Source organism: Elephas maximus, chromosome 12 (assembly GCF_024166365.1).
Source record: "Elephas maximus indicus isolate mEleMax1 chromosome 12, mEleMax1 primary haplotype, whole genome shotgun sequence".
NCBI lineage: Eukaryota > Metazoa > Chordata > Mammalia > Proboscidea > Elephantidae > Elephas > Elephas maximus.
In genome coordinates, this window is record NC_064830.1 from 71,035,646 (window position 1) to 71,057,850 (window position 22,205).

The 22,205-nt window shown below is 45.5% G+C and overlaps 1 protein-coding gene across 2 annotated transcripts in view; it reads left to right on the forward strand.

Annotated features, from left to right (window-relative positions):
• The first annotated feature begins 216 nt into the window (after positions 1-216).
• Positions 217-22,205, forward strand: part of SHISA9 (shisa family member 9) — a 331,541-nt gene continuing 309,552 nt past the window's right edge. Inside the window, exons 1-2 of one of the 2 annotated variants that reach the window (XM_049903639.1) lie at positions 217-954; positions 11,720-11,847. In XM_049903639.1, coding sequence (XP_049759596.1) covers positions 269-954; positions 11,720-11,847 — 814 coding nt within the window. In that variant the 5' untranslated portion in view covers positions 217-268. The remainder of the gene's footprint in view (positions 955-11,719; positions 11,848-22,205) is intronic. The other variant, XM_049903638.1, reaches the window with a different exon arrangement.

The window sequence follows — 22,205 nt, forward strand, 5'->3', positions numbered from 1 at the left end:
GAGGGATCCTCCGAGCGGACACGGGGCGGCGAGTGCAGAGCCGCAGCCGACAGTAGGCGCGGACAGAGGGACTGTCCCTTTTCTCGGGCCCACGGCTTCCCCTGTGGCAGCCGGACCTGCACCCCGCGTGGCCCCGCGCCTCCTCCCCCCGCCCGGCCGGTTGCGCTCCTCCCCGGCCGGCCCATAGGCGCGCGGCGCGCTGGAGGCGAACGCGGGCTGAGCTGAGCGCAGTGGCCGCCGACCCTGCGCGCCCCGTGCCGCTCCCTGCATGTGCGGCCCGCGGCGGCTCGCAGCCCCCGGCAGCAGCCTCGGCAGCTTCGGCGGCGCCTCGAGAGGCAGCTGCAGCGGCTTCAGCGGCGGCCGAGCGGCCGAGCCTGGGCTGGAAGACACGATGCGCCGCGTCCTTCGGCTGCTCCTCGGCTGCTTCCTTACCGAGCTGTGCGCCCGCGTGTGCCGGGCGCAGGAACGAGCGGGGCACGGGCAGCTGGCGCAACTGGGCGGCGTGCTGGTGCTGGCAGGCAGCAACCGCTCCGGGGCCACCTCCGGAGAGGCTGGCGAGGGCGCGGGGGTCTCGGACGCACCCCCGACCCGGGCGCCCACACCGGACTTCTGCCGGGGCTACTTCGATGTCATGGGCCAGTGGGACCCGCCGTTCAACTGCAGCTCGGGCGACTTCATTTTCTGCTGCGGGACTTGTGGCTTCCGGTTCTGCTGCACGTTTAAGAAGCGGCGACTGAACCAAAGCACCTGCACCAACTACGACACGCCGCTCTGGCTCAACACAGGCAAGCCCCCCGCGCGCAAGGACGACCCCCTGCACGACCCCACCAAGGACAAGACCAACCTGATCGTCTACATCATCTGCGGGGTGGTGGCCGTCATGGTACTCGTGGGTATCTTTACCAAGCTGGGGCTGGAGAAGGCGCACCGGCCCCAAAGGGAGCACATGTCCAGGTGGGCCGCCTCCCCCCCCCCCCAAGCCCTCCTCTCCGGGCGCCGCTCTCCCTTCTCTCTCCTTCTCCCTTGCCTCCAAGCACCTGCACCCCCCAGCCTGTTTGCTGGGGCTGTCTCCCGGGAAGCCAACTTCGGCCCGGCGCGGGGAGAGGGGGGCGCTGGGCTTAGCGCAGGTATGGGTATGAGCGTGTGTATTGGGGGTCTCTGTCCCTTTCGTCCGCTTGCCGCCCCCTCTCGCCCCAGACTGAGGCGGACTTGACCCACACAGCCATGGAGCTCGTGGCCCCGAAGTCTTGGGTTTTGGGGAGGGGGCTCGTGGCGCTCCTCGGATTCCAGATGCTAGCCTGTAGGTAAACAAGGGCCGGAGAGCCCGAACGCGAAGGGGGGCGTGTGTGAGCCCGCGCGCGCGTTCGAGAGGTAGGGAGTGTGTGTGCTGCCTGCAACTCGTACGACTCGCGAAAATGAGGCGAGGGAGGCGGAGAGGGAGGTGAGGGCGAGAACAAAAGCCTTGTTTGGAGCGGCCGCCTCGCTTTCCCGGAGCTGCGAGGGTCGTTGCAGTTCCCAGGAATCGGGACCTAGGGTGCTGCTGTCCCCATGACCCCCTCGCCCCTTTCTCCCGCCACCACTTCTCCCTGCCCGGCGCTGCGACCTCCGCCGCGCGCTGCGCCCCTTGCCCGGGCTAGTGCGGACTCCCGGGGCCGGAACCCCCTCCCCGCGGGCCCACACCCCCCAGGCTCCCTGATTCGTCAACTTTTCCGTTTGCCTCATTCATTATGCAAGTCCCAGCACGGGCAAGTCGCAGCAGATGGGAGAAGGCATTTGGGGATTAATGGAGCTATTTGCTTTTTTTAAGTGTCTAAATTGATTCGCACAACCCAGTAACTTTGGAGGCGGAGGACGTAGCCGCGACCGCAAGGACGCAGCCCCCGGCCGGGGGTGGTGGTGGGGGGAGGCGAGCGGTTGGTGTGAGGTCCGGGCCCGCGGGGTTGAAGGAGCGACTGCCGGCCTGCGAACAGCTGGATGGCTGGGGCACAAGCTTTTTCTGGCCTCCGAGTCTGGGACACCAAGTCGCCGTGTGTCCCCCTTCCCCCCGTCCCACACACACCCCACTCCTCCGCCGGGGGCCTGTGTGTGCGCGTGTGTGTGCACGGGCTCCGTGCGCCTGCCTAAAAAAATCTGAACAAAGAAACCCACCAAAAATAGGCGAAGGAACATCACCACCTCACTAGTAATTATTTTCTATTTATACACAGAGGGTATCCGGTGAATTTTTTTTTTCCCCCCAGAGGGAAGGGATTTGGGGAAAGAGGTGAGGAAGTTCTCTCGGTTTGGGTCAGCAGGGAGATGTGGATCGATAGTAAGGTCTTCAGGCAAAGGACTCCTTAGAGGTAAGCTCCGAGGGGATTCTAGAAAGCCTGACCTACTAAAGGAATGGATCCCTGATGGCTGGCCCCGCCCACCCCCTGCAACCCCAAGGTGCAAGCGGCCTGAGCCCTCTGCCAGGCGGTTGCACTCCCCTTGATCCTGGCCAGACCCTTCTGATTCCCAGGGGCTGTGTTAAAGTGAGGGCAGATGGGGAGCGGAGCTGCTGCAGCGAGTGTCGCCTTGGTAGGGAGAGTCACCCTGAGACAGACAGGTAGGCTGCCTTGCAGATTCCAGGTAACTCCTCTGCTGAAATCTTCACCGAGCGTCCCTAAGCAAAACTGATCTTAAAGGAATCTGGTTCTGAGATTGGGGAAAGGAGTTGGGGACAAGAGCCAATCTTTGGGCTTCTATCGAGAAGGTAGAGTCAGCTTCAGGTTTTCTTTGATCTTGATGTCCTAGTGAGCCAGCACTGCACCTCGAACCTGACGACCTGGCAGGAATGCAGCTTCCCCTCCCTGCCGCCTTGCAGCTCTGCTCTGGGAAAAAAAATCACTCCATCTAAGGGGGCCACTGCTTCTGCAGGTACCAGGAAAGGACAGCTTGGGGGTGGATCCTCTGGGTACTGGGTACCTAGTTCTCTGGAGGCAGTCTCAATACAGGCTCTGCCTGTAAAAATTCTGGAAGAATGGAAGTGCATGCTCTTGAAGATTTTTTTACTGGTAGATTCTAAGGTGGGGTTTTTAACCCCGGCTGCTGTTTAGAATCATTTGGAATGCCTTTTTTTTTTTTTTAAAAAAAAAAAAACCTATCTAATTAAATCAGAATTCTAGGGACGTGGGGCCTGAGCACCTGTGCATTTAAAAAGCTCACCGGGTGACTCTGCTGTTCAGCTAACCACTTAAGTAATCATAACTAGTATTTGTTGAGCACAGTACTGTACTAGTTGTTGTTGTGTGTATTTAACATTCTCTTATTTAGTTCTGTCAACTACCCTATAAGGCAGATAATGTTTGTATTCCCATTTTACAGACAGGGAAATCATGGCTTAATTTGGGTGGCTTGTCCAAGGTCACTTTGTCAGAAAATTGTGCAGCCCCTAGTCCCATGGTTTCAGCTGTGTTTGGGACAGATATTTGCAGATCAAGTGGGCATCAGAATCTGGAGGCGCTTGCTAAAATGCAGGTCTGTGGGTTCTATCAATACAGAGGAAACCCTGGTGGTGTAGTGGTTAGGTGCTACAGCTGCTAACTGAGAGGTCGGCAGTTCAAATCCTCCAGGCACTCCTTGGAAACTCTATAGGGCAGTTTTGCTGTGTCCTATAGGGTTGCTATGAGTCGGAGTTGACTCTACAGCAGTGCGTTTGGTTTGGGTTTGGATCCATAGAGATTCTGAATCAGTAGGTCTGGGGTGGGCCCCAGGAATCTGCATTTAACCTCAATGAATGGCTCTGGTTTCAAGTGGCCCACACTTGGAGACACTGGTCTTGGGCTTGGGAATATTTTACAGGAGGGGGATGGCTTAATCCCAGAGAGGAGAGACCAATGCAGCTCTCATATCTGTGTTGTCTTCTCCACGTATGTAACCTTTGGGGTATATCTGTGGTGCTGTGGCGGCCCCAGGGACCCTCCAAAGTTATCACGTTGATGCTCCTTGCACAGTTAATCATACCCAGCCCCAACTATGGCAACTGGCTCATTAGCCGTTGCCTGGTGGTTCTAAGGAATGCTCTGGCGGGAGGCGGTAGGCCAAGCTTGCCATCAGTGGAGATTAATTTGTGGGCAGCAGGCCTCTTTGTTTTGTCTGGGATTGCAGGGGACACCAAGATGGGGTTGGTTCTCATCTCACCTGACAGCACCTTCTCTTACAAGCTTCACAGCATGTTGCTTATGTTTCTTAAGGTTTGTCCTGGTGACTCAAGTACCAAACCAAACCAAAACAAACAAACAAACAAACAAAAAAAAACCCCATTGCCATCGAGTCTTTTCTGACTCATAGTCAGCCTGTAGGACAGAGTAAAACTGCCCCATAGGGTTTCCAAGGAGCAGCTTGTGGGTTTGAACTGCTGACCTTTTGTTTAGCAGCCAAGCTCTTAACCACTGTGCCACTGACCCATGTATGGGCACGGTTTAACCAGTAAGCACGGTATGCCCCAGCTTGCATTGAGCAAGGTACCCATGGGCTTAATCGTATTTACTTCCTAATCTGTGTTGAGCAATTTCACATGGGTTTCACCACATCTTTTGCAAACTGGTGGGAAGGCACAATTTGGCCTGTGCATACCTTCCTTATTAGGTAATCTGACCCTGCCTATGTACTTGTGTTTCTGCAGTGGAGACTTCCATCCCAGATGTCACTTTGCCTGCTCAGGGTCTGGGCTCATGCATGAACTGCTTCCTTCTGGGCTGCTTAGGATGGAGCTAAAAAACCAAAATCAAACTGGTTGCCACCGAGTCGATTCCGACTCATAGCAATCCCATAGAACAGAGTAGAACTGCACCACAGGGTTTCCCGGGAGTGGCCGGTGGATTCAAACTTCTGACTTTAGGTTAGCAGCTGAGCTCTTAACTTCTGTGCCACCAGGGCTCCAGGATGGAGCTTAGGAGAAAGCAGTCCCAGGAGGGAGTGGGGAGGCTTACGTACGATGTTGTAAGACCTGTACAGTCCCTCGTTCAAGGCAGCAGCAGCCACGCTCCGCCACTGTTTATTGGAAGAAGTGACTGGAAATGGTAGCCAACTCTGATTACCAGACGTGCTACCATGTTTTGCTTGGCTGCAAGGTGTTCTTATTTTTATTGTAAAGTTTTCTTCATTTTTTTTATTATGAGACAATTTAAACGTATAAAAACCATGAAAGCATAATAAAATGAACTCTAGTATATCCTTCAGTCCCTGGATGATGCAAACAGTTAAGCACTCGACTACTAGCCAAAAGGTTGGCAGTTTGAACCCACGCAGAGGTACCTCAGAAGACAGGCCTGGCGTTCTGCTTCTGAAAGTTCACAGCCTTGAAAACCCAATGCAGCAGTTCTACTCTGTACACATGGGGTCGCCATGAGCCGGGAATGGAGCCGATAGCAACTAGCAACAACAACTGTTTATTGAGCACTTAGTATATGCACTAGGAAGAAAGGCCTGGCAGTATTCTCAAAATCAGCCAGTGAAAACCCTGTGGAGCACACTTCTATGCTGACACACATGGGGTCGCCATGAGTTGGAATCAGCGGCAACTAACAACAACGTATCTTTCACCTAGATCAGAGTTTCTCGACCTTGGCACTGTTGACATTTGGGGCCAGGTAATTCTTTGTTGTGGTTAATTCTGTCCTGAGCATTGTAAGATGTTTGGCAGCCTCTGTGGGCTCTACCTGCTAGATGCCACTAGCATTCCCTCAGTTGTGATAACCAGAAATGACCCCAAGCATTGCCAGATGTCCCCCGGAGGTCAAAATCATCTCTGGTTGAGAACCATTGATCTAGATTTAACAGTTATTAGTATTTTGTGATATTTGCTTTATCTTTTTTCACATTCTCTCTTTCCATATGTTCATGTATTTTCTTTCTTCCTTGGCTGAAGCATTTGAAAATAAGCTGCAGACATGACACTTCACCCCTAACTACTGTGGTGTGAATCTCCTAAGAACAAGGACATTCTCCTACATAATACAATTCCTCTACCACACCCAAGAAAATGAACCCGAATTCTATAATATCATCAAATATCTAATCATACTGAAATTTTCCCATTTGTGCCAAAAATGTGTTTTATAGGTTGGTTTTTCCAATCAGGATATAATCAAGGTTCATTGCATTTGACTGTTAAGTCTCTTTAGTCTCCATTAGGCAGGGTGTTTTAAACGGGGCTTCCAACCGGTTCTGTTCCCGTTCCAGTCCCTGCCGAGAATTTGCATTTCTAGCCCATGTATACTGAATCAGAATCTACACATTTTAACACAATCCCCAGGTGATTTTTAGGTATAATAAGTTCTCAGAATTGGTCTCTAACCAGCAGCGTTAGCATTGCCTGGGAACTTGTTAGAAATGCAAATTCTCTGGAAGCCGTGGTTTTAAAATCAACTTAGAAATAATTGCTAACATTTAAAAACTGGGAGATTGCATGTAGAAATCCAGATTTCTGATTTCTCTTGAAAAAATCAGGAGGTCTGGCAACACCAGACTTTAAATTCTGTGGCCACTCTCACCCTCCTTTTCCTAAACGTTCCTCCCCCTATCAACATAAACTCACTGACTCCTAAGCTTCCTATCTAACCTTTCAAGTTCCTGTTGTCAATTTGGTCTCATACAGATAGTTCTTTACAAGAGTACAGTGGTCAAGGCAGACATTTTTTACTAATTAAGCTAAACTATTGTTTGATTCATTCTCATATGAGTCAGAATTGACTCGATGGCAACAGGTTAGGTTAGGTTTAGGTTATTGTTTGATTTAAAGAAGACTTCAGGGGATATTTTTGGTTTAAGTATTAAGGTTTTGAGATTATCTCAGGGCAATTGTAGGGGTTCATCCAGGCTCCATGGCTCCAGAAAGTCTGGATTCCGTGAGAACTTGAAATTACTTTCCATATTCCTTCCCCCTTTTGATCAGGAGTCGTCTACAGAATTTTTGATCAAAACATTCAACACTGGTCTTACAGTTTAACATGACAGCTATTGGTTGTCTCTGAGTGGTGACTGCTCCCTTTAGGAGGTTCTCAGGTTCATCTCAGTGGCCACCCCAGGTAATTCACCCTGTTGTGTGACCAGCCCCCTCTAGAGAGGCAGTCAAGGCTGACCCTAACAGCATAGACTCCAGTCGCATCGCCTGAGATTCAATCCCAGCTCTATCACTTAATGGCTATGTGACCTTGGGAAAGTTGCTTCACCTCTCTGAGTCTCACGGCCTCATCTGTTGTGAGGATTGAGAAGCTCATATAGCACAGGGTCTGTCCCATGGTGATTGCTCAGTGACAGTTACTGTTTCTCACCATCCCGATTTTTTGGAATTTTCTACCCCTGGACTACTGAAGGCAGTGATGTTATAGTCTGGATACTTGATGCCTGGCCTTTACTGTGCTACGTCTATTTAGCTGTCTGACCTTGGACAAGTCTCATAACATCTCTCAAACAATTGTGTTTTAGGTGAAAATTTACAATGCAAATTAGTCTTCCATTCAAAAATTTTATATACAAATTGTTTTATGACGTTAGTTGAAATCCCCTCAATGCATCAGCACGTCCCCCTTTCCCTTTCCACTCTGCGTTCCCCACATCCATTCATCCAGTTTTTCTGCCGCTTCCTGCCTTCTCGCCTTTGCTCTTGGGCAGGTGTTGCTTATTTGGTTTCAGATATTTGAATGAGCGAAGGAGCATGTTCCTCACATGTGTTATTTGTTTTATATCTGCAAAAAACCCAAACCTATTGCTGTTGAGAGGATTCCAACTTATAGTGACCCTATAGGACAGAGTAGAACTGCCCCATAGGTTTTTCCAAGGAGCACTTAGTGGATTTGAATTGCCAGCCTTTTGGTTAGCAGCCATTGCTCTTAACCACTATGCCACCAGGGTTTCCGTTTGTTTTATAAGCATGTCTAATCTTTGGCTGCAAGGTGGACTTTGGGAGTGGCTTCAGTTCCATGTCAGTAGGATCCAAGATTTACGTTTCAGTCTTAGCGGGGAGTGGCAAATTCAGAATAGGAGGGAAGGTCCGTGTATGATGACATTAAATGTACCACAAACTCTTGGGCTAGGTGACGTTGGAGGATCCTTACTGGTTTTGCTGTTTTGCCATAGTTGGTATGTGAGGGCTTATTTAATTTCATACCCTCCTCCCTCATGAGTTAGGCTGAACTGCCGTTTACAGAGGCACAGATTGCTTTCTGAGAGGATAAATAGGCTCCTGGTGAGTGGAGGAGTCAGACTTTAAGCCCAGACAGTCTGAGACCAGAGCACATGTCCTTGACCACTGAACCACACTGCCTTTGAACTAAACAAGCAGAACTTCCTGTCTCCTCTGTTCCCTGAAATGTGCTCAGTGCCCTGCAAATCACAGAGTACGCGCAGGGGCCAGTTCAAGGAGCCACCGTATGATCAAGACTAGGAATATGTTCTGCATCTGCCCCAGGCAGGGCCAGACCCCTTGGTGGGGGTATTGGTTCTGAATGACCTTGGGGGCAGGAGCACGTGTTTGAAGCTCTCTAGACTTGAAACTAGTAGGGACACGTCATTATTTTGCCAGCCTTCAAACAGAATCAGAAATCCAAGTGGCAAATTAGATAGCACATTCTTAGGTGTTTTTCAAACATGCTTCAGAAGAGCTAAAGCCCCTTGCAGAGAAATGGCATCAGGTGATAAGTTCCCCTGCTTCCCTGGCCTTTTCTCTCTTCTCCTTCCAACTTCCCTCCCACCTCCCTTCTTCCTACACATTCGTGGTCATCCTTTGGGTTCCACCAGCTTCCCTGGCCCCAGAAGCCCATGCAGGCATGTACTGTTGGTCACAGAAAAGTCTCCAGATTGTTTTTCCTTGTACGATGTTTGCTTCCTTTGGGGCACAGTTGAAGGTGTGTGCGTTTTATTGAGGCATGATTCACACAATAAAACGCACACACCTTCAAGTGTACATTTTAAGGAACTTTGACACATGTCTACACCTGTGTAACCACTGCTCCGGAAAGGCATCTCCCTCCCATTGCCCTTGCATTCTAGAAAAATTAATGATGCTACTTGTGCCAGGGAAACCCTGGTGCTGTAGTGGTTAAGAGCCACTGCTGCTAACCAGAAGATCAGCAGTTCAAATCCACCAAGTACTCCTTGGCAACACTGTGGGGCAGTTCTGCTCTGCCCTGTAGGGTTGCTATGAGTCGGAATCACCTCGATGGCAGTCGGTTGGTGGGTTGCTTGGTCTTGTGCCAGAGAAAATGCTCAGGAATGTCTTTCCAGTGTTTAGAAGTCAGAATATGGTTTAGGTGTAGGGATGCCTGGGGGGGTTTGAATCAAAGTCCTGGGACTTTTGGCTCAGTTCTGAAATATTGGGGTGTTTTTATATATTTGGAAACCCTGGTAGTGTAGCGGTTAAGAGCTATGGCTGCTAACCAGAAGGTCGGGAGTTTGAATCCATCAGGCACTCCTTGGAAACCCTATGGAGCAGTTCTTTTCCATTCTATAGGGTCACTATGAGTCGGAATCAATTCAATGGCAATGGGTTTTTTTTTTTTTTTAATATACTTGGAGTCCCTGGGTGGTACAAATGGTTAATCTGCTCAGCTGCTAACTGAAAGGTTGGAAGTTCAAGTCCGCTCCGAGGCACCTTGGAAGAAAGACCTGGCAATCTACAGCTGAAAAATCGTCCATTGAAACCCTACGGAACACAGTTCTACTCTGACATACATGGGGCCACCATGAGTCAAAATTAACTCGACATCAACAGGTTTTTTTTTTTTTTTTACTTTTATTTACTGTAATTGGAGAGAAAGTGATGCACCATTTTCTTTTTGTTCCTCAAATATGCCAAGCTCATTCCCACCTTGGAACTTTTGTGTTTGCTCAAATTCTCTTCCACCGGCCTTTGTGTAAACTGGCCCTTCCTCCTCATTTAGGTCTCAGTTCCAATGTTACCTCCTCCCAGTATCCTTCCCTGACCACCCAGGCTTAGTTACCTCCCTCGCCCACTTATTTGCTTCATTTCATATCACAGTTAATGTAGTCATTGATTGGCTTTGGACTTTTTTAAATCTGTTTACTTCCACTGCAGCTTATAGTCAGTAGAGCAGAGGGTGTAACTAATCCATGTGTAAGTAAACAAATGATGGCAGATGACTAAAGAGAACTGTGTTGGTGAGGGTCAGCTTTAGGTGTAATAGACCTTTGAAGAAACTGGACCATCTTCTAAGTGCCAACACTGAGGTCTCCCCTCAGTTTACATCTCATTGGAAAGGTCACTTGAGAGTTCTCGCCTTCCTTATTTGTAAAAACCTAACCTGGAGACTTTTCTGGGGCCAACAGTTTGCGTGTTTACTTTTGGAAACTGGTAAAGGGATTAAACATGACGATAAATGGAAAGGGCCCGAAACACCAATTGGCACCTGAGTTTCCTCAACTTTTCCTCCTTCCCAGATATTAAGAGGGAACACCAGCAGGAGAGTATGGATGGGTTCCATCAAGTCCTCCCCAGCTATAGGAAACCCAACACAAAGGGTACAGGGCAGTAAGCCTGGACTCTGGTTCAAAGCCCTGTGCTACAACTTGCTGGCTGTGTGGCCTTGAGCAGGTTAATCCACCTCTCCGAGCCTTTGTGTACTCACCTGCAAAGAAGGAATCAGAACCCTCACAAGGGGTTTTTGTGCTCTTTTCTTGAATTAAGGGATTTGAAGTGATTTGCATAGTGCCTGGCTTAAGGTAGGTCCTCAGTCAGTGTTAGCTATTGTTGCTTATATTGGGCTGTTGCAGTACAAGAAGCGTTGGTACCTAGTGTTAGATACAAAAGGCGGGAACGACATCTATGGCGTTTCTCCCATACGTAGGCTCTGTGTAGACACATTACCTTTATTAGTCATTTAATTCTCAGCCACTCTATGGTGTAGGTAGTACTGCTAATACACGGCTATCATAAAAAGCATCGGACTAGTCTATGTGAAGTCCCCATGTAACCTGGGATTGTCATCATCTTAGTTGTTGATGCCTTTCTCTCCACCCACCCCTAACTAGAATGGCGGCTCTGTAGCTTAAGGGGCCTTGTCTTTTGTTCACAAGCACAGCACTCGGTGCATGTTGTTGTTGTTAACCCAGTGCCATCAAGTCCATTCCGACTCATAGCGACCCTATAGGACAGAGTAGAACTTGTTGTTAGTTACCGTCTATTCCGACTCACGGCGACCCCATGTGTCCAGAGTGGAAATGAACTCTATAGCGTTTTTGAGACTGACCTTTCAGAAGCCTACCTTACTTCTGACGTGCCTCTGGGTGGGTTTGAACCATCAAACTTTTGCTTAGTAGTCCAGTGCTTACCCATTTGTGCCACCCAGGGGATAGAGTTTTCAGTGGCTGATTTTTTTTGGGAAGTGGATCACCAGGCCTTTCTTTCAAGGGACCTCTGGGTGGACTCAAATCTCCAACGTTCCATTAACACCCGAGTGTATTAACTATTTGTACCACCCAGTGACTCCAGGGTGCATTAAAAAGAACAAACAAAAAAAACATCAAACCTGTTGCCATCGAGTTGACTCCGACTCATAGTGACCCTACAGGACAGAGTAGAACCGCTTCATAGGGTTTCCAAGGTGGATTCAAATCACTGACTTTCTGATTAGCAGCCGAGCTCTTAACCACTGCTCCACCAGGACTCCCCAGGGTTCATAGTAGGCGTCAGTTACTGTGTTTTGAATGAATAGACTTAAATTCTTTCTTCTTGCAGGGCTCTTGCGGATGTCATGCGGCCACAGGGCCACTGCAACACAGACCCCATGGAAAGAGACCTTAATATTGTTGTCCACGTCCAGCATTATGAAAACATGGATGCAAGGACCCCCATAAATAACCTTCGTAAGTACAGCTATGCCATCCATTTCCAGTCCTGCGTGGTGATCCATGTGGTGGTCACTCGCTGGATTTTATGGTGCGTGATTGGCTTAGTTCAGAGTGCCTCCCTTGTTGATTGGTCAGAAGTCTTTCAGTTCTAGATGAAGCTGAGTTTGGCACCATCAGGTTTCACCTGGTTGGTTTCTCTGTTAGCTGGTTGTTCAGTTAGTTGGTTTCTTCTGGTTGATTCTTGTGTTAAATATCAGACCACTTGATTGGTTCATCTTGGTGATTATTAACTAATTCGCCCTCTTGGTTGTTCCATCTGGTTGTGTACCAGTAGATCACTTGGTTGGTTCTTCTTAGGTAGTTAATCTGTTAGCCAATAACCTGTTTTGGTGGTTCATCTTAACTGAGAAATCTATTAACCATTGGTTCATTTACTTGTCAGCCTTCTGAGGTAGACCAGATACATCATTTAGGCTTCATGCTGCTGTCCGTGAACAGATAGAGGTACAGAAGAATGAGATCTATTTTTCATAAAACTGGACTTTCCTAAAAATAATCCACAAAGTGTTCTGTACGTGTGTGAAGGGTGTTGAGTTGTGGTCTTGTTGGTTTGGGGTGTATATGTGTGATCCAATAGTTATAAATTCAGTCCCAGTTTTCTGCTAGGAAAAAGAAAATGCTGTATTTACCGTTGCATTTCAATAGGTATTCTTGAGCAGATAGAACATTCTTGGGGATCTTGGTCTGCTCCCAAAGATTTTTCTTCTTTCAAAGGTCTGTATATACAACATGCATTATGGAGCTGATACACTGACTAATGGGAGTGGAGGAAAAACAAGATGGTTTAGTTTTTGACAATAGTGTACTACCGTGGTTATTCCTAGCAATTATGTTTTCAAGTAACCCCCACATTAAAGTAATGTGGCGGGCTTGGTTTAAAATAACAAAAGCCAGACAATTCAAAGGATGTGTTTAGTTGTGGCTGGAGGTTCTTAAAAACAGCAACAGTTCTGGCATTGCACATTTCACAGTCTGAGTTGTCTTTGCTGCAGCTCAGCTAGGAGTTGCTTTGGGATTTTATTTGCTGAATCATAGTTTTGGGCTGGTCGGTTGCAAAGTTTTACGCTCAACCGCTAGAGGAATACACCTGTGGCATTTGACACGGGTGACGTGAATTCTCCGGTTCTGCATGGTGATGATTTTTGCATAGCTTGGGAAATTGCTGCAGTGTTTACACGGTTTGAAAAATGGGCCCCAAATAGAATGTCTTGGGCTTCATTACATTAAATAATGTGACATTATTTATTTATGAACTAGACCGTAATATGGTATGAGAAATGGCCACATTTTACAGCAAAATACACGAGCAATTGGAAGTTTTATGACCCAAGTCCCACAGCCCTGAAAGATGTGGTAAATTGTACCAAGCTGCCATAGCAATTGGTGTGTTCAGTTCTGGCTTTGATGGAAATGAACACATTCTCTTTCAGAGCCTTTTGCACTGGGAAATAAGTTGAACCTAGTGTGAGTGAGCGAATGTGATGGTGGGGTAGAGAAAGCTGAAATGGTGTCGAGTCCTTGTCTATAAAATGGCAACCATCAGTAGGCTTCTCTTTTGAAGTTTCAATATTTAGGATGATTTTGAATCAGCACTCAAATGGAATAACAGACTCATTGAAGTCACTCAAGTTCCATCATTCCATGGGGCAAAAGGGCAAGGAGCATTAATAAATCTTACTTAAATAAGGGACTTTCATTTCAAGTTGTACTGATAGTAAATTACTGCCCAGAGATGGGTATCCAGGCACTGAGTAATTCAGAAGTCTCTTGTGACAGGCTAACTTGGTTTATTTATGGTTCTGCTTTTAGTCTATATTTGTGCCTCAGTAATCAGTGATATTTTTATACCAAAGAAAGTGTATCTTGTAGAAGTCTACTGGGTAGAGTAAACTACAGGGACGAATATCAGATAAACTACAGGGGTACATACCAGCTGTGATGTCATGAATACAGGCATTTTTACAAGACTTGCCACAGGTGGTCATTTCATATAACGTTGCCAGGTTGATCCAATTTTCTGCTAGAATTCTTGGGAATATCTGAAAAGCAAATATATTTGTGGAAGAATGTAGCTTTTCCACAGAACTACTCAAATTCATGCTTAATTTATATAGCACATTAATTCTGTAGTTGATAATAATAGTTTCCTGTAGTGACATATTTGTGCTTTTATTGATTTATAGGAGCTCTTTACATATTACAGACATAGAAGAAAATTTGCTTGTTCAGAGGAATGAATGGTTTTGGGAGTTCATTGAGAGGATAGAATTAGATGACTGATATTTATCAGCTAGTAGGGGTTTAAGAATGACAGCAGTGGGTTTTTTTTTAGGGGTTTAAGAAGCCAAGCTGTCATCAGGGTCCACTTTGATTAATAGAGAACTAGGAGGGAAGGAGTATAGTCTGATAGCTGGGAAGGCAGACCACACCTTTGAGCCAGAACTAGAATGTACCTATTGAATATGAAAGAAGCCCTGGTGGTGTAGTGTTTAAGTGCTTGGCTGCTAACAGAAAGGTTGGCAGTTCAAATCCACTAGTTGCTCCAAGGCAGCAAAATGTGGCAGTCTGCTTCTGTAAAGATTGTAGCCTTGGAAACCCTATGGGGGCAGTTCTCCTCTGTCCTATAGGGTCAGTATGAGTCAGAATCGACTCGACGGCAGTGGGTTTGATTTCGGTTTTATTGATTATGAAACCCTTCTCTGAGCATTATGGGAGTGACAAAGATGTGTTGTTACAACAAATGGAAAGAAAGATGTATCTGTTTGTTATACACCACGAAGGACGGGGCAGCATCCCACTTTCAGGTGGCTCTTCCCTAAACATCGAAGTTGCCAGATTTGACTGGGGATTCAGTAATCCCAACTTCAGTGTCATTTTCATCTATATTCAATGACACACTTTTATTACTTTAAAGGAATAATAAGATCTTTTCTCCTTAACGTCAGTGCTAGGGCACTTGCTGATCTTTCCGTTATGCTTTGGTGAAATGGTGAGAAAATTCACGGTCGCTGTAGAAGCCTGGGTATTTGGAAGAGGGGAGGGAAGAAGAACCTGGGGAAGGCAAATAGGGAGGAGAAGGTAGTAATGGGAAGATTTTGGCATACTGTTCTTTTATAAATTTCCTGTGGTTGATTTTTTTCTGTGATAATGACTTGACTTTTTATCCAAAGATGGATTTTTCTTCAGCTGTTACCGTTCATGTTCTTTGCAGCCATTCAATGATATCGCCTAAAAATATTTAGTCTGATAATCAAAAGGGCCGAGACCTCTTTGATTAACAGGATGTAGATTCAGATGAGATAGTGATTTTCTGCAAAAGCTCCTTGGGCTTCTGTGTAATTATAGTTTGCTTTTGAAGGCACATTTTGCCTCAAGTGCTGTGAACATACTCTTTTCCCCCACCCAGCCTCCTGCCTGCCAGTGACACCCCCCCACCCCTTCAGGGACTGCAGAGTAAATGTAGGTTCCCTTTGTTGTTCTTGCTGGGTGTCGTGGAGTTGATTTAGACTCATAGTGACCCCATGTGGCAGAGTAGAACTGCCCCATAGGGTTTCCAAGGGTGTAATCTTTATGGAAGCAGACTGCCACATCTTTCTCCTGCAGAGCAGCTGATGGGTTTGAACTGCCTACCTTTTGGTTAGCAGCCGAGTGCTTAACTATTCCACCACCAGGGTTCTTTAGGTTCCCTTTACTATTCCTAAAAGATGAGAGATGAGAGTGAGGGCTGTGGATATAACCTGGATCGGTGTTCTCAACTCATTGTGCTAATAGTGCACTTTTTAAAAAAAAATGTATTTTATTTTGGAATAACTATATTCACAGAAAAGTTGCAAAGATTGTACCAGGAGTTTTCCTATGCCCTCACCTGCTTTCCCCCAGTGTTAGCATCTTATGTGAATCATGGTACATTTGTCAAAACTACGGAACCAGCATTATCAGCACTTTCCTTTTAAAGAAACTCTACACATTATTTGCATTTCAGTCATTATTTCTTTTTATAATTTGTTTTTTTTTGTTGTTTTTGAGAATATAATGTATTTTTACACAAATAATATGCACCTTGTATGTTTGCTTACCAACCACTCCCTCCCCCCGTGAAGTATTTTTGTAACTACACTCTGCTAATTTTTTTCACAGCAACATGTTAAAAAAAAAAAAAAAAAGCCATAGCAGCTGTCTTAGCTATCTATCTAGTGCTGCTGTAACAGAAATACCACAGGTAGATGGCTTTAACAAAGAGAAATTTATTCTCTCACAGACTAGGAGGCTAGAAGTTTGAGTTCAGGTGCTAGCTCCAGGGGAAGGCTTTCTTTGTCAGCTCTGGGAGAAGGTCCTTGTCATCAATCTTCCCAGGTCAAGGAGCTTCTCAGTGCAGGGACCCTGAGTCCAAAGGATGCACTTTTTTCTGGCTCTTGTTTCTTGGTGGTAAGAGGTCCCCGTGTCTCTCTGCTTCTTCTTCTTTTTTTTTTTAATATCTCAACAGAGATTGATTTAAGGCACAACCTTATCTTGTCGATTGAGTCCTGCCTTGTTAACGTAACTGCGTCTAATCCTGCTGCATTAACATCATAGAGGTAGGATTTACAAGACATAGGAAAATCACATCAGATGACAAAATGGTGGGCGATTACACAGTATTGGAAATCATGGCCTAGCCAAGTTGACATACTCTGGGGGGACACAGTTCAATCCATGACAGCTGTGCTTGTGTAAATACCTCTAGGGGGCGGGGGAGGTAGCAGTTGGCAAACAAACGTAGAAGGTGCATGTTATTTTCATAATAATATGGTATACAGCAGAACATGAACCAATTCAATAATTTCTACATGTACAACTGAGTGACATTGATTACATTCTTCATTCACTAGTTTTTTTTCACACGTGTCTCTTTTCTGTTCTGTGTTCCAATCAAGAATATACATTGTATTTAGCGCAACACATTTTGATAGTAGAATTTTGCTTGTGGAATATAGCATCACCACTGCCAGATGCTGTTGAGCTGGCTTCAGCTCATGATGACCCCAGGTGTGTCAGAGTAGAACACAGTGGGGTTTTCAGTGGCCTTTTTTTTGGAAGTATATTGCCAGGCCTCTGGGTGAACTCGAACCGCCAACCTTTCCAATAGCAGCCGAGCATGTTAACTGTTTACACCATCCACGGACTCTATGATATAGTAGAGCAATGTGGTCAAGACTTAAAACAACGTAAAATAAGCCAGCAGCAATCACAAAGCCTTTTTGCCACGGTGGAAACCCTGGTGGTGTAGTCGTTAAGTGCTATGGCTACCAGCCACAAGGTCGGCAGTTCGAATCTACCAGGCATGCCTTGGAAACCCTAGGGGACAGCTCTACTCTGTCCTGTAGGGTCCCTATGAGTCAGAATCGACTTGACGGCAATGGGTGGGTTAGGTTGGGTATTGCCACAATATAAAAAGTGTCTCCCCGTGTCTATAAAAATATCCACATAAAATTATTCACCTGGCCACTGATGGAGTGGAACCACTTGCTGCCCTGGCCGAGCTTTCATATATACTCCTGGGACAGAGTGCTATTATGTTCCATACAAACATACAACCCTTTTTTGTAACTGGGTTAGTGTTATACTACTGTGTTTATTTCACAGCATAACCTCAACAAGTGGTACCTCACCCCATACTGAGTTGAAATGCTGACTTGAAGGTTAAGGACATAGAATCCATCAGAAAGATTAGCTCCTATTGAGCATTTTGATCTTTTAAGAACTATCTATATGAGATTAAATGGACAAGAGCAACTCGAAAGTTCAGATAGGAAGCTTAGGGGAAGTGAGTTTATGTTAATGGCGGAGGAACAATTCAGAAAAAGATAGTGGGAATGGTTATACAACTTGAAGAATGCAGTCAATGTCACTGAATTGTACATGTAGAAATTATTGAACTGGTATATGTTTTGCTGTGTATATTTTCAAGGAAAATTAAAAAAAGGCTCCTCTTCCAGCCTCACCCTACTCCCTGCCCTCCTAGGGCCATTCCTGAGTGAATTCACTAGGAACTGGATGAGACACAGACCCATGACTTAGCTTCTGAAGTGATTGTACCAGGGCTTCTAACAAGTTGGAACCTCTGCTGAGAATTTGCATTTCTGACAAGTTCCCATGTGATGGTAATACTGCTAGTTAGGGACCAATAATGAGGACCACTAGTAGGACAGTGGTTCTCACAATTATTGAACGTAAGAATCACCTGGGGATCTTGTTAAACTGCAGATTCTGATTCAGTATATATGGAGTGGAAATGCAAATTCTCAGCAGGGGTTCAGGCCAGAGCAAACCTGTTCAAAACCCAGGATTGTACAGCTCATAGCTAGGGCTAAGTGGATTTCCACTCATTTCAATTCATATTTACCAAGGGCACTCAGGATGTCCCATACTTGGGAGATTCTGGGAGGGATATTCCCAGGTATATTTTAAAATATCCTAACTAGGGCAGACAAAAAGGTCTAAAACTGTATAAGAGTAAAAAGGAGCCCTGGTGGCATAGTGGTTAAGAGCTCGGCTACTAACCAAAACGTCAGCAGTTCAAATTCATCAGATGTAAGGTAGTGTGCATAATACAGTGAAACCTGTGAGAGCTGAAACTTGATGGGACTGCCTCGTTTTTCCAGTTCTTGATAGTTTTCTGTCTTACCACTTTTCTATTGCTCTGTTTTAGTGGAAAATAATTTGAGTTTTCCTTCTCTGACAGGTTTCTACTTTCCACAGGTTCTGGCTTTTGCAGGTTTACTGTATTAATGGTAACTTATGCATTCAGCATTCTAAGCCTTTTACATATGTCAGCACATTTAATCTTCAAAACCGTATTAGCTTGTTACTGTTGTTTTCCCCATTGTCAGGATGGGGAAACAGAGGCTCAGACAGGTTAATTGGCTTGTCCAAAGTCATACAGCTAATAAGTGGTGAAGCTGGGACTTAAACTGAACCAGTCAGGCCCCAGAGTCCACACTTTTAACTAGCACCCTGCATTACCTCTCCTTGTGGGGCAGCCCATTTGCAGAGTAGAGTAGAAATTGTTAAAGGATATGCCAAGGGAGTGAAGGATCGTCGATCCACTGGGACATTAAGACACACAGTGGGACCCCTTAGCAGGTACCTTAGAATTTTGAATTTTGTGAGAACTTGGTTAGTTCCAACTCTTAAGAAGATTTAACTCTTCTGTAAAGTCACAGCTAACAACACTCTTGTTCCTGAAGCCTAAATGTTTCCATAGTTGAGCAGAACTGGTTGTTCCATGTGAAGACCTATGATTATCATGGCTTTGGCACATGGATCAGAGAGTTATATCTTTAATAAGTGTGAGAGGGGCTCTAGAACCGAATTAGCCGAGAACAGTTATAGATTCAGCGCAGTAGCCTGCGTTGACTACATGGTTCCGGATCAAGAGCTCTGGTTTCCTCTTGCGGCATCAAAAGTTATAGATGAGGGGAAGAACTTCACCAAATATGTCTAACATACCTTTAAAGTAGTATAGTGAGGGAGTGGAGGATATGGGTTTGGGGGGTAGACATAACTAAGATTGAGTGATGGTTAAGATTGTGTGGCATCTTGGCTGGGCTATGGTTCTCAGCGTTTTAGCAGTTGTATAATGTTGTGATCACTTCCCTGTTCAGTTTTGCTATGTGATCACCTCCACGGTGGAATCTGCCCAGTGGTACCGGCAGGGATGGGGCTTGTGGTAGCTCACAGTCCCTTCAGCCTTCATCTCTCTGCCCTCTACTGCCTACTTCCTTCCTGTTTGTCTTGGCAAGGCTTTTGGCTTGTTCTAGATCCAGCAGCTGTCTCTTGTGTGAGCAAGAGGCCTGCTCCCTGACCTGCTGATCTTGGATTTGCCAACTACTGTGGCTGCGTGAATTGGGAGAGGCCTCTATTCTAATTCACGGACTTAGGATGTTCCAGCCTCTACAATTGTGTGAGATGTTTGCTTGATATAAATCTCTCACTATGTGTATTTATATGCTTTACTGGTTTTGCGTCTATAGAACCCAGCCTAAGACAGATTGGGTATCTGCTCTGTCATTTATTAGCTGTGCAGCCTTGGAAAAATAAATTTAATTCTCTGAACCTCAGTTTACAATTCTATAGAATGGGTAAAATAACATCTACCTTACAGGATTGTTGAGAGGATTTGATGAAATAACATGCAAGCAGTCCCTGACTTACAACGTATTCCTGTTATGATGCACTTAGAACCATTTTTTTTTTTTTTGGTATATCTTTGTAATGGAGTCCTGGTGTTATAGTGGTTAAGACCTCGGCTGCCAACTGAAAGGTCAGCAGTTCAAATCCACCAGCCTTTCCTTGGAAACCCCGTGGGACACTTCTGGTCTGTCCTGTTGGGTCGCTGTGAGTCGGAATCGACTCCGTGACAGTAGGCTTGGGTTTTGTTTTTTATTGTTAGTGATATGTACTACATATGATGTTGTAACATGTATCTGTAAGTTTACATGTAATGTTTCCAAACCTCAAAGACAAAGATTGGATTTGTAAAAATACTGGCAAAAGGCAATAATAGTGAAAACTAAAAAAAGAAAAAAAAGGTATACTACTTATGTCAGAACCGAATTATGAGAAAACCAAAAACCCATTGCTGGTGACTGAATATGGGCGCTAAAGTGGTTTGTTCACTAGGGCACCGTGATACACACCAGCATGAATTCATTGTGCAGTTGTCTTCACAGTGAAAATGTTTGCATTCAGTGTGCCAGTTGATAACACAAGTTGTGTGTATGTGTGTTACTGCTAATGTTTTAATGCAAATGAGAACTGAAGAAGCTGTCAATTCCTTCCCAAGGAAATAGCTTGGATGGAGCAGCTGTCCCATCCTTAGCCATTTGTTCCTGTCTTATGTTTTCTCCTATTCCTGTTTAAAACACATGAGCTTTTGTTCTGTTAGGAATATCAATTTAGTATTTTATTTACATCAGCAGACCAGGTCAGTAGGAATCTGTGTGGCCCCAAACATGTCTTGTATTTCACTTCAAAAATGAGATTGTGTGTGTGTGTGTGTGTGTGTGTGTGTGTGTGTGCAGGCAACAGAGAAACAAAGCCCTTAAAAGAAAAAATCACTTTCCGTAAGTCATCTCCTGGGCTCTTTTCAAAAATTGCTACTAATGCTGGCCACATGGCATTGCCTAATTAGATTTGCATCGTCTTTCCAAAGAGGTTCCAACCAGCTGTAGGACTATTTGTAAAGAAAGCTTAAATGCTCAATACAGTGTCTGGTTTAGTTTAAAAGATGCCAAGTTCTGTCCCTTCCATACCAGAGAAAACCTGTCCTTGGACACAGTTCCTTTGGGAGCACATTTCTATTTGTGTATCTGGGGGTCAGTGATGCAGCACGCCTACTATGTGATTGACACTTAGTGTGGATGAAGAAGGACTAATAAGTAAAGCAGAGTAAAGTTTGTCCTGCCGTTACCGTGTGTGTGTGTTTTACTTCCCACAACTTTATGAAGTAGTTGAAATGGGTGTTGCACTCATAAATTATAGATGGGGAAATTGGCTCAAAGAGTTTTTTTTTTTTTTTAAACTTACGTTTTTAAATGTAATTTAGATCCATACAAAATATAGGGAAGATATGAAGCATATAATGACACAGATACCCATGAACCCAACAACAGACTTGAGAAGCAGAACCTTACCAATATTGTTATGTTGACCTCTGTGTTGGTCCCGTATTCCCTCTGTCTGCCTCCTCCCCAGAGTAAAAACCTTCCTCAATTTTATATTTACCACTCTTAAGGTTTTTAAACATAAACTTATGACATAGGTATAGTATGAGTAGCTAAAAATACACACCAGTTTGATTTCCATTTTTTAAAATGTATTTGTTGTTGAGAATGTACATAGCAAAACGTACGCCAATTCAACCGTTTCTCCGTGTAGAATTCACTGACTTTGGTTACATTCTTCAAGTTGTGCACCCGTTCTTTGATATTTACAAAATTGGAATCATCTTGGATGTAGTGTTCTGAGACTTGGTTCTCTTCACTCAGTGTTAAGTCCTTCAGATTCAAACAGGGACCCCTGGTGGGGCAGTGGTTAAGTGTTTGGCTGCTAACTGAAAGGTCGGCAGTTTGAACCCAGCCCCTCTGCAGGAGAAAGATGTGGCAGTCTGCGTCTGTAAAGATTACAGCTTTGGAAACCCTATGGGACGGTTCTAGTCTGTCCTATAGGGTTGCTATGAGTTGGAATCCACTAGACGGCAGTGGGTAGGTTTTAAGACTCAAGCGTGTTGCTGCATACAGCTCTAGTTTATTTGTTTTGTGGCCCAGAGAATC